The sequence below is a fragment of the Protobothrops mucrosquamatus genome, unplaced genomic scaffold, assembly GCF_001527695.2.
Source record: "Protobothrops mucrosquamatus isolate PMUCROS unplaced genomic scaffold, P.Mucros_1.0 scaffold1771, whole genome shotgun sequence".
NCBI lineage: Eukaryota > Metazoa > Chordata > Lepidosauria > Squamata > Viperidae > Protobothrops > Protobothrops mucrosquamatus.
The window spans coordinates 314259-324949 of record NW_015387909.1 but is presented as its reverse complement, the minus strand read 5'-3'; the positions used below and the strand labels follow the sequence as shown (position 1 = coordinate 324949).

Here is a 10691-nt window from a genome sequence, read left to right as displayed (position 1 = left end):
TTTTTTTTTGGTCCTCCTAACTTGTCTCTCTGTCAGGCACTTGTTGAGAATTATTTCCTGACGTGACATAAAATTTAATTGTGCTCTGAAAACAAATATCCCGTGCATACAGATCAGTATGCAGCCTTCGTATGATATCGTGATACGTGAAACGTGTCGGCAGAATCAGATGGATAATCAGAAATTTCTAAAGAGACTGTTTTAACTATTTACTGTTGGTTTTGGGAGCGAATACATTATAACCCTGCTGCTTAATTCTCTGAGCTTATTTCAGAAACACATGGTGAGAATATGGATTGACTCCGTCATGTTTATCCACTGTGGTTGATAATATTTGCAAGGGAGAAAACAATCTTGATAATGAGGCTAAAATGTATTTATTGACTGGTTTTTAGATTTCTACACCCATCAAATGGTAGCACCAAACTGATCTGATCTCAAAAAGCTAAACAGGGTTGGTTTTGTTTACTGCTCAGGTGGAAAATAATCAAGCTCTTATTGATTAAATTGGGAAATCCCTCCCCCCAAAAAAATAAATGATACATTTGCAAATTGCTTCCATAAGCATGGAATTGTTCATGAAAGCCCCAACGGGAGTTTCATTCAGAGACTTTACTTGATATTCCTATGTAGCTGTTCTTATGTGAATCCCCCCACCTTCCATTTTACAGTACAGACCTGCAAAGGTCATATATGTGAGGACTGTTCATAAATTGCTTTCTCATCATTGCTGCAACTACGAACAGTTGCTAAACAAGTCGTAAGTCACTTTCAGTGCCATTGTAACTTCGAATATTCGCTAAACCAGTGGTTCTCAACCTTTTTAATGCCGCAACCCCAACCGGTCGTAAGTCGAGGACTAAACCGGTCGTAAGTCGAGGACTAAACCGGTCGTAAGTCGAGGACTTTCCTTGCCCGGGAGCGCTGCGCATGCGTGGTTCCACCCCCTGCGCTGGCCGAGGCATAGCTGGCAAGCGGCAGAGATGGAGCAGGCCGACCACCAGCTGGCCCAGCCCAGGGGAGGTAAGGCACCCGCCGGAAAAGGGGAAAAAATGGCGGACAAAAAAATGGCGGACAGCCTTGCTTGGTGACCCCCGTGAAATGGTCGTTCGACCCCAAATGGGGTCCCGACCCACAGGTTGAGAACCACTGCGCTAAACAAACTGTTTTAAACCGAGGACTACTTGCAAAGGAAAGCTATAGTAAGATCATAAGCACAATGACAGTTTCACTTAGCAACTTCTTTGCTCGACGATCAAGTTGCAAGTCCCAATTGTGCTGATTAAACAAGGACTAACTGTATGTATCTCTCTGGGATATATTACCAAAGCAGAATGCTCTTATATACACACAGGCAGACCAGGGCCTGCGGGAAGTACCCGTTTTTCTGGTTTTCCTAAAGGACAACTGAGGCAGGGCCACTCAGACCTTGAGGGAATGTTGTTTCCGAAAGTAGGAGTGTTAATGGAAAAGACATGCTTCTGAGGTCCCATAAGATGACATTTTCTAAACTGATCGGACTCATGTCTTTGGTGGGCTGCCACAAAGAAGAGAGGGTCAAATTATTGTCCAAAGCACCAGATGGCAGGACAAGAAACAATGGTTGGAAACTGATCAAAGAGAGAAGCAACCTGGAATTAAGGAGAAACTTCCTGACAGTGAGGACAATTAACCAGTGGAACAGATTACCTCCAGAAATCGTGGGCGCTCCATCACTGGAGGCTTTTACGAAGAGGCTAGATCAGGGGTAGGCAACCTTGGCTCTTTTATGACTCATGGACTTCAACTCCCAGAATTCCTGAGCCAGCATGGCTCAGCTTGGAAACCTTTCCCTTTCCCCTCAGCATGGCTGGCTCAGGAATTCTGGGAGTTGAAGTCCACGAGTCATAAAAGAGCCAAGGTGGCCTACCGTTGCTCTAGACAGTCACTTATCTGAAATGGTATAGGTTCTCCTGCTTGAGCAGAGGGCTGGACTAGAAGACCTCCAAGGTCCCTTCCAGCTCTATTCTATTCTATTCTATTCTATTCTATTCTGTTCTATTCTATTCTATATCCTCCAAGTCATGGTTGTCCCAAAGGTGCTTTTCCAAAAGCATCTGGACTTCCTTGGTTTTTGTTTTTTCTTTGAAAACATTTCACTTCTCATCCAAGAAACGTTTTCAGTTCTGTCTGGTGGCTTGTAAGAGTGGTAAAATAAATATTAGTCCTGGCAGTATAAATTAAACCAATTTGCCTTGAAAACAGTCCAAATGAAATCCAACACTTAGCTCTATTCTAATCTCCCCAGTGGGCACTGCCAAAGTCAGGAGGCCTCTGCTCAAAGGGTTCTTGACTAGCCATGTTAATTGCAGAGAGACATGGAGGAGGACCTTCTGAAGACTAATTATAAGTTTCCTATGAGTGTGAGCCATAGTGTAAAATAGCAGTACAACAGCACTCATGGTGCTTTTATGTGCCTACTATTTCCTTTTTCCTCTTAACGTTCACCCTGTTCTTGATGCAAGTTGACAGATGCAAATACATCGGTTATTCTGGGAATTTTCTCCCTCTTTCTTAATTTGCACTTAAATCTGCGAATTCACCTGGGAGATTCACAAGCAAGACATGGGTAGAGGTTGGCCTTCGCATGCATTCATTTCCCCCGAGTTCCTTGCCTTCAAGAATTGCCATCAAATTGTCCGTTTAAAATAAATTTACATATACTCCTTGATTCTAGATATTTTATTAGAACGTGCCTTTTTGTAAAGCCTTGTTCTTAGTAAAACAAAGTTATAAACACTTTTTTTTAAACAAAATTCTTACGAACCTCTTTCAGATATGTCTCCTTTTTCAGGTCTGTCCTTTATTTTTTCCAAGAAAATCTACATGAATAGTAATTCAGCTTACTTTACATTTCAGAATATTATGGTGATGATATCCAGAGCCGTTGTGGCACAGCGGTTAGAATGCAGTATTGCAGGCTAACTCTGCCCACAGTCTGGAGTTTGACTCGGGGGGGGCGGGTTTCAAGGTTGACTCAGCCTTCCATCCTTCTGAGGTCGGTAAAATGAGGGCCTAGATTGTTGGGGGCAATAGGCTGACTCTGTAAACTGCTTAGAGAGAGTTGCATGGCACTATATAAATCTAAATGTTATTGCTATGAACTTTCCACTAAAGAAAATAACAGCCACTGATGTATAGTTGAGGTCTGTTCATTATCCTTCCCTTATCCTAACCCATTCAGTTATATACAGTGATATGGATCCCATTTGCAAATGTTTTTAATTCTCAAGTTTGCTTTTAGCTCCCCTAAAATAAGGGTTTCAGATCATACTTGGCCCTTTCGCAGCATACCGCAAACATGTGCTATTAGGATACAAGGTGAGAGGCTCAGAGCAGACACTAAATTTGCTTTAATTTAAATGTAAGCTAATTACACTTTTTGCTATGACTCCATATGTACTAAAAGATATTCGTTTCTTGTAGCATTAAAAATTGTAGCTTGGTGGCAATTTTTACAGGTGTTCTGAGGACCCAGGCCTCACATTTTTCCTCTTCATCCTTGTAAGACTCCAAGATAGATAATTCATTGCTGATCCTGGGCAACAGACATTGAAACAGAGTAAATGCTATATCACCAGGAGCATAAACTGAAATACAGAATACATAATACAAAATAATAGAGTAGGAAGGGACCTTGGAGGTCTTCTAGTCCAACCCCCTGCTCAAGCAGGAAACCCTATACCATTTCAGACAAATGGTTGTCCAATCTCTTCTTAAAAACCTCCAGTGATGGAGCACCCACAACTTCTGGAGGCAAAGATGAACTTTGGTCTCCCTGATCCAGTTATATAACTTGAGAGACAGTTTGGTGTGGTACAATGGTGGCAAACCTATGGCACGGGTGCCAGAGGCGGCACTCAGAGCCCTCTCTGTGGGCACGCGCGCCGTCGCCCCAGTCCTAGGCCTTCAGCTGGATTTTATAAAACCTTTTCGCTTTAGGCCTCCGCCGTCGTGTACAAAAAAAAAAAGGTTCAATCAATCAGTCAATTTCAACTTCTCCTGGGGAAAAAAAAGATCTTGCAAAGTTGGAATTGATTGATTGAACTTTTTAGTCCCACCCAGTCTGCTGTTACCACCGCAGCCACGCCCACCCAATGGGCCACACCCACCCAATGGGCCACACCCACCCGGCACCCGACGATGCATAAGTGGGTTTTGGGTTGCAGTTTGGACACTCGGTCTCTAAAAGGTTTGCCATCACTGGTGTAGTAGTTAAGATGCTGGCCTAGAGACCAGGAAGTGTGAGATTAGTTCTGCCTTAGTTATGAAAGCTTGACTTTGAGTCAAGTATTCTGTCTCAATCCAACCCACCTCCCAGGGTCGTTACTGTGGGGAGAATAGGAGGAGGACGTATTAGGTATGTTTGCCACCCTGAGTTACTAATAAAGGTGGGATAAAACAATCAAATAAATAAATACACCAGGATAAAATTTCCCTTGTGTTGTATTGCACAAGACTTTATATGTGGCTATATTATATAATGTGGGGTTGATGTTACCCGGTTTGGTATTGAAACATACATCTGCAAGAAAACAACCAAGATCAGAGAGTTCCAGGCACCCTATAGTTTAGGCATGTCAAACTCGCGACGTCACATGATGTCTCATGACGTATCGTGACTTTTTCCCCATTGCTGGCAATGGGGTGGGTGCGGTTCCGGCGTGACGCATCCGGCCCATGGGCCGGCAGTTTGACAGGCCTGCCAACCCTGAGCTGGAAATATTCTCTTCTACTTATATGTTTTGTGCCTGTCCTTGACTTTAACCCTAATTGTGACCCACTCTAATGAACCCACATATAGGAGTTTATCAGGCAAATTGCTTGTTCAACTCATAGCAAGGAGCAAATGACTGCATTCAGCTTGGATGGTCAAAAAGTTTAAAAACTATTGTACTCTTTCTTGACCAACTCATATATACATGCTGTTTCTCATTTTTACTTAATTTTGATCAAAATGAATGAGAACAGCACAATCTCCATTTGAGCTGCACATGCTCAGCATATTGATCTGTTGTAGCTTGACTTTCCGGGGAAATAAATACAATTTTGCAAATTAATGAAACGGCTTTGGTCCCAGGCCTGGCGGGGGGGTGTGATGTTTATGATTTGTTTAAGGCCTCTGGTTTGGTTTGTAGATTTTTGTTGTTTACTGGATTATTTTAGTCTGGGCCGCTTGTCCGATTTTAGCTCTTATTATGATTTTTTTTTCCTAGAGTTGTTGTTGTGGGGGGGAAAAAAAGAGGTGTGTTGGATATGTTCACCGCCTTGAGTTATTTGTAAAAATAATAAAGACATTCTACTCAATTGAAATGGAAGGGGAGGAAGGGAAAATAAGAGGAAAGGAATGTATAGGTCTGAAGAGAGGGAAATAAGAGCACCAAGGTCAGATTTCTGAGTTGGGTCTAAATTGTGAGGTGTGCATTGGGATGTGCAGTGTTTACACCAACCTAGAATTGTAACAGTAGAAAGCTAAGGGTCATGTGGTTCTTCCGAGCCAGAAATCTGAAGGCAATTCCCACATTAACCAGCCACCACTTTAGTTTTATTTTTCTTTGGAGACCTTTTTCCAGTTATAGCCAACTTCTTAGATTAGGTCAGCGGTTCTCAACCTATGGGTCGCGACCCCATTTGGGGTCGATCGACCATTTCACGGGGATCGCCAAGCAAGGCTGTCCGCCATTTTTTCCCCCCTTTTCCGGCGGGTGCCTTACCTCCCTTGGGCTGGGCCAGCTGGTGGTCGGCCTGCTCCGTCTCTGCCGCTTGTCAGCTACGCCTCAGCCGGCACAGGGGGAGGAACCACGCATGTGCGGCGCTCCCGGGCAGGGAAAGTCCTCGACTTACGACCGGTTGGGTAGTCCTCGACGTATGACCGGTTTAGTCCTCGACTTACGACCGGTTTAGTTCTTGACTTACGACCGGTTTGGGGTCGCGGCATTAAAAAGGTTGAGAACCACTGGATTAGGCAGAGAGTTCCCAGTTCTGTGTTGTTGTTTGTTGTTTTAACCGTTCAGTCATGTCCTACTCTTGGCGCCTTTTAGGCAAGTGCTCTCCATGCTACCTTGTCAAGCACAGCTTCTTTCAGTTGTTAGATATTCACCTTTGAATCAGTTTTGATGTTATCCAGCCAGCGTGTTCTTTGCTTGCCCCTTCTTGTTCCACTAATCGAGTGGAATAAATTAATCAAGGAGAGAAGCAACCTGCAAGTAAGGAGAAATTTTCTAACAGTGAGAACAATTAATCAGTGGAACAACCTGCCTCCAGAAGTTGGGGGTGCTCCATCACTGGAGACTTTTAAGAAGAGATTGGACTGCCATTTGTCTGGAATGTTATTGGGTCTCCTGCTTGAGCAGGGGGTTGGACTAGAAGACCTCCAAGGTCCCTTTCAACTCTGTTATTCTGTTCTATTGTGAGACCTTCACCTTCCTTGTTCATTCCTAGCATCGTTGACTTCTCCAATAGACTTGCATGCATGACATGGCCAAAGTAAATTAGACATATCACAGTACTGTTGTAATTGTCAATTCACCCAACGTTTTTTTTATTATTATTAACTTATTTGCCTGGCATTTTTCATTCAATTTTACAGGCTCTAGCTATATTTTCAGGCTCTTCCTCTTTTATTTAAATATTTATCGGTTCTTTTATTCAGATTCAGGTTCTGTTATTTTAATCGCATTTCAATAGCGTGTTGCTTGCTTCTTGTATGTTTTCCTGCTGTGGGATCTCTAAAGCAGCTTAGATTTCAGGTTCAACTTGTATTGAATCTGCTAAGATGAATGTTCGTGGAGAGGGAAGCAATCATTTTATAGCTTTTCCACTGTTCCAGCCTTTTTGCCTTTAGAGACTGTTCGTGTCGTCAGAGGAACCAAACTACAATTTTGTCTGGCCTGAGGATCATGTAAGAGAAAGGTTAATTGACGTTAAGAATATCTTACTTTGAATGTGGATAAAGTGAGTCTGTTTCTTACCTTCTCGTGTATAAAACAGGAGGATTGTGTCCAGGCTCTAATGATCCTTGCACAGAAAAGCCTTGCCCAGGGGATATGCAGTGTGTAGGCTACGAAATCAACCAGAGACTGTTCATCTGTCAGTGTCCACCTGGAAAACTTGGAGAATGTTCAGGTACACAATTTGCTCTGCTGCTGCTGTATCTTCTTGGTCAGATCTTTAAGTCCTGTCAGTCTTTTCTTCTTAAACCCTCTTGAGTTCAACGTCTCCGAAAGACTGTGGTGGAATGTAGTCTGGATTCCCAGGAGGCAGGAGCTGCATTCCAGAGAACCAAGAGACAATGAAGTTTAGACAATTTGGTTGGGAGAGAGTTAAGACAGCTCCTCCCTAGCAGTTCTTAGAGTATATCTTTAATGATGTAAGTAGTTGTTTTCATTTGGGAAGATTTCTGTCGAGGAAACGGCTCAGAAATAACTCAACGTGTCTTTCTTAGTTTTTGGGGGTCTTACATCACTCTTGCCAAACTAAAGCAACTACTTGCATAATTAAATATATACTCAGAGAATTGCTAGAGAGGACAATTTTAACTCTCTTTTTCCCAACCAGACTTTTTAAACTTCATTGTTTCTTTGCCCTGTGGAATGCAGCCTCTCCCTATTGGGAATCCAGACTACATTCCACCATAATGACCCATTATGTTTCAAAAATGGGGTCTCCAAATTTGGCAACGTTAAGTGTGCTGGACCAGCCAATAGCTGCGGAACGTTAAGACTTGTGGACTTCAACTCTCAGAATTCCTCAGTCAGCCCTGCTGGCTGGGGAATTCTGGGAGTTGAGATCTACCAAGACTTAAAGTTGCCAAGTTTGGAGACCCCAATCTAAAAGACTTATATGGCCATCTATTTTGTACAGAAATTCTAGACAATTTACAACAAAGTCAATAAAAGTAACTCTAAAATCATAGTCTTTGGATAAGGACTCTCAATGTCTTACAAAAGACTTCTCAAAATATCCCAACTTCCTTATTATTTGGAACGGCAAAACCCAGTTGTGTTAGGGAAGTTTTGGATGTGGGCTACAATCTGTGCCTGGTTTAATAGGTCACAAGTTTTGCTAGACTACCACAATGTTATCCTACAGGAGTGAAGGGTGAAGAGTCACAGTGTGTTGCACATCTAAGACAACTCGCCACGGGACTACTCTCTACAGGAAAATTCAACGCTGTATTGTTTTTATTCTGGTACTTTTATTATTGGTAACCAACAATTTCTTGGAAATTGTTGTAACTCTTGTATTTCTGGATTGACTTTATTTTATTTCTATTGACCACAGTTCTGTCAAAATTGATTCAACTTTTGTATTTGTTGAACTGTCCTGCGGCGGGTTGGCCATGGCAAGTTGGCTGCAATGAGTTGGCTGTAGTGAGTTGTCCCATTCTGTGTGCTGCAGTGAAAAGCCCTGTTGATTTTGATGTGCATCACAATGTCACAAGCATATCAACAAGGGTGGAGCTTGGGGTCGAACATTCTTTTGTCGTTATGATAAAAATAACAATAATGATGTATACCAAAAAAACTCCACCCTGCCCTACTTATTATTATTTATTGAATTTATATACCGCCCTATCTCCCTTACGGGACTCAGGGCGGTGAACAGGCGATAATAAAAACCATGATAAATATACACAAATTTCTGTCTAAAATCAAATGAAATAACAGGCCTGCTCTAAAAATACCCCATACAAAACCCCCACTAAAACATAATCAAACTGCACCAGGCCGGCCGCACGGAATAGATGGGCCTTCAGGGCTCGGCGAAAAAGGCGCAGGTCCGCAACTGTACGTAGGTCGGGGGGTAGGTCATTCCAGAGGGCAGGAGCTGCCACAGAGAAGGCTCTCCCCCTGGGGGTCGCCAGCTGGCATTGTCTGGCCGACGGCACCCTAAGGAGGCCCTCTCTGTGGGAGCAGGAGGGTGTTTGGTAGGAGGCGGTCTTGCAAATACCTAGGTCCATTGCCACGGAGCGCTTTAAAGGTTGTTACTAACACCTTGAAGTGCACCCGGAAGGCCACAGGCAGCCAGTGCAGCTCGCGCAGGAGAGGTGTTACATGGGAGTATCTAGAGGCCCCCAGGATCCCCCGCGCGGCCGCATTCTGAACTAGCTGGAGCCTCCGGGTGCACCTCAATATTTTAATTGTGGTCTTGTTCATTCACTACAGACAGATCAATATTGCTTTATGCACAGACCAAGAAAGAACAGATCCTGCTTTATTAGTGCATTAATCTTCATCAGCATAGGGCATGCATACTACAGGGACAGGTTTTTAAACTGTCAAAGTTGTGGTTTGTTTTTTTAAGATTCTTCCTTATCAGCCTTGTTAACCAAGCATCCCACTTAATTAACTTTTTTTCCCCACCTTGGTGTAGAGCAGGAGTTCCCAACCGAGGGTGCTTGCATCCCCTAGGGGTGCAAGACGCTATTCCACGGGGCACAAAAACTTGGGTTTTCAAAATTATAATGTATATGCATAATTCGTTGCCGTTATTTCGAACTTTTGGGAGGGGTGCGAGAATATATCAGAAGCATTCCAGGGGTGCGGGGTATAGAAAAGGTTGGGAGACCCTGGGGTAGAGGATTGGATAATCTCCAGTGTTTGGTTTCAGAAGGCACAAAATAAAATACCGTAACCTGTTTTCTAAATGGTTATTTCAGGACACACTTCTCTGAGCTTTGCTGGGAATAGTTACATCAAATACCGGGTTTCTGAAAATAGCAAGAACGAGGAATTCAAATTGGGTCTCCGTCTGCGGACTCTGCAAAGCAACGGAATTATAATGTACACCAGAGCAAATCCCTGTATAATTCTGAAGGTAATTAAAATCAGTTTTATCTTTTCCCCCAGGTTGGATTGGTTGTTTGGGGAGGGGGGTTGGGGTTTTTTTTGGGGGGGGATGTTATATGTTTCTCTCTCTTTAGGCTCAATTGGAAATGTTCTTGTTTCAGCAAGAAAGATCCAGCCTTTTCAGTTTTGAGAGTGATAAAGAAAGAAACCACAGTTTTAGCCACCATAATGGAAATGTCTTGTTTCTGTGAATTATATTTTTTTTATTAAAATAAACTCCAGGATGAGTAAAAAAGACAGAGTAACTTATTTTGTGCCTCACTAGCAATATCTGCCAAGACTACAGATTTGGAAGAATTCTTGCCATAGATTTTGCTACAGATAGATTTGGGCTTTTTCTTCTAATGGACGTAGGATGTAGTGAATAAAGCAAAAATTGAAGTTTGGCTTTTATTCTTCCCGATGAAAAAGTCCATCTTACTTTTGGAGAAGCATGAGATGGCCAGATTTCTTGCCTTTTTCTTTCCTTTCGCAACCCCAAACTATCCTTCATGCTAATAGCAGCACTAGGATCTCATTGGAGGCCGATTTGTGTAATAAATTCCCGCAGTCATTCCCGCAGCCCAGTAGTCAACAGGCCACGGCCCAGTACCGGGTTGCTGCCCATAGGTTGGGGACCCCTGAGGTAAATTAATAGAACTCCCCAGTAGCCTATGCTGAGTTAAAGGGACAAATAATCCAGTTTGGTAGGTAATCTATTTGCAACCATTTGTTTAGTGACAGTTACAACAGCACAGAAAAAAAGTAGTAGTAGTAGTAGTAGTAGTAGTAGTAGTAGTAGTAGTAGTAGTAGTAGTAGTA

The 10691-nt window shown here is 42.9% G+C and overlaps 1 protein-coding gene across 1 annotated transcript in view; it reads left to right on the top strand.

The window, feature by feature from the left end:
* FAT3 (FAT atypical cadherin 3) overlaps positions 1-10691 on the top strand; it is a 285051-nt gene that overhangs the window by 235652 nt on the left and 38708 nt on the right. Inside the window, exons 20-21 of the mRNA XM_029285492.1 lie at positions 7030-7164; positions 9701-9858. Of these exons, the coding sequence (XP_029141325.1) occupies positions 7030-7164; positions 9701-9858 (293 nt within the window). The remainder of the gene's footprint in view (positions 1-7029; positions 7165-9700; positions 9859-10691) is intronic.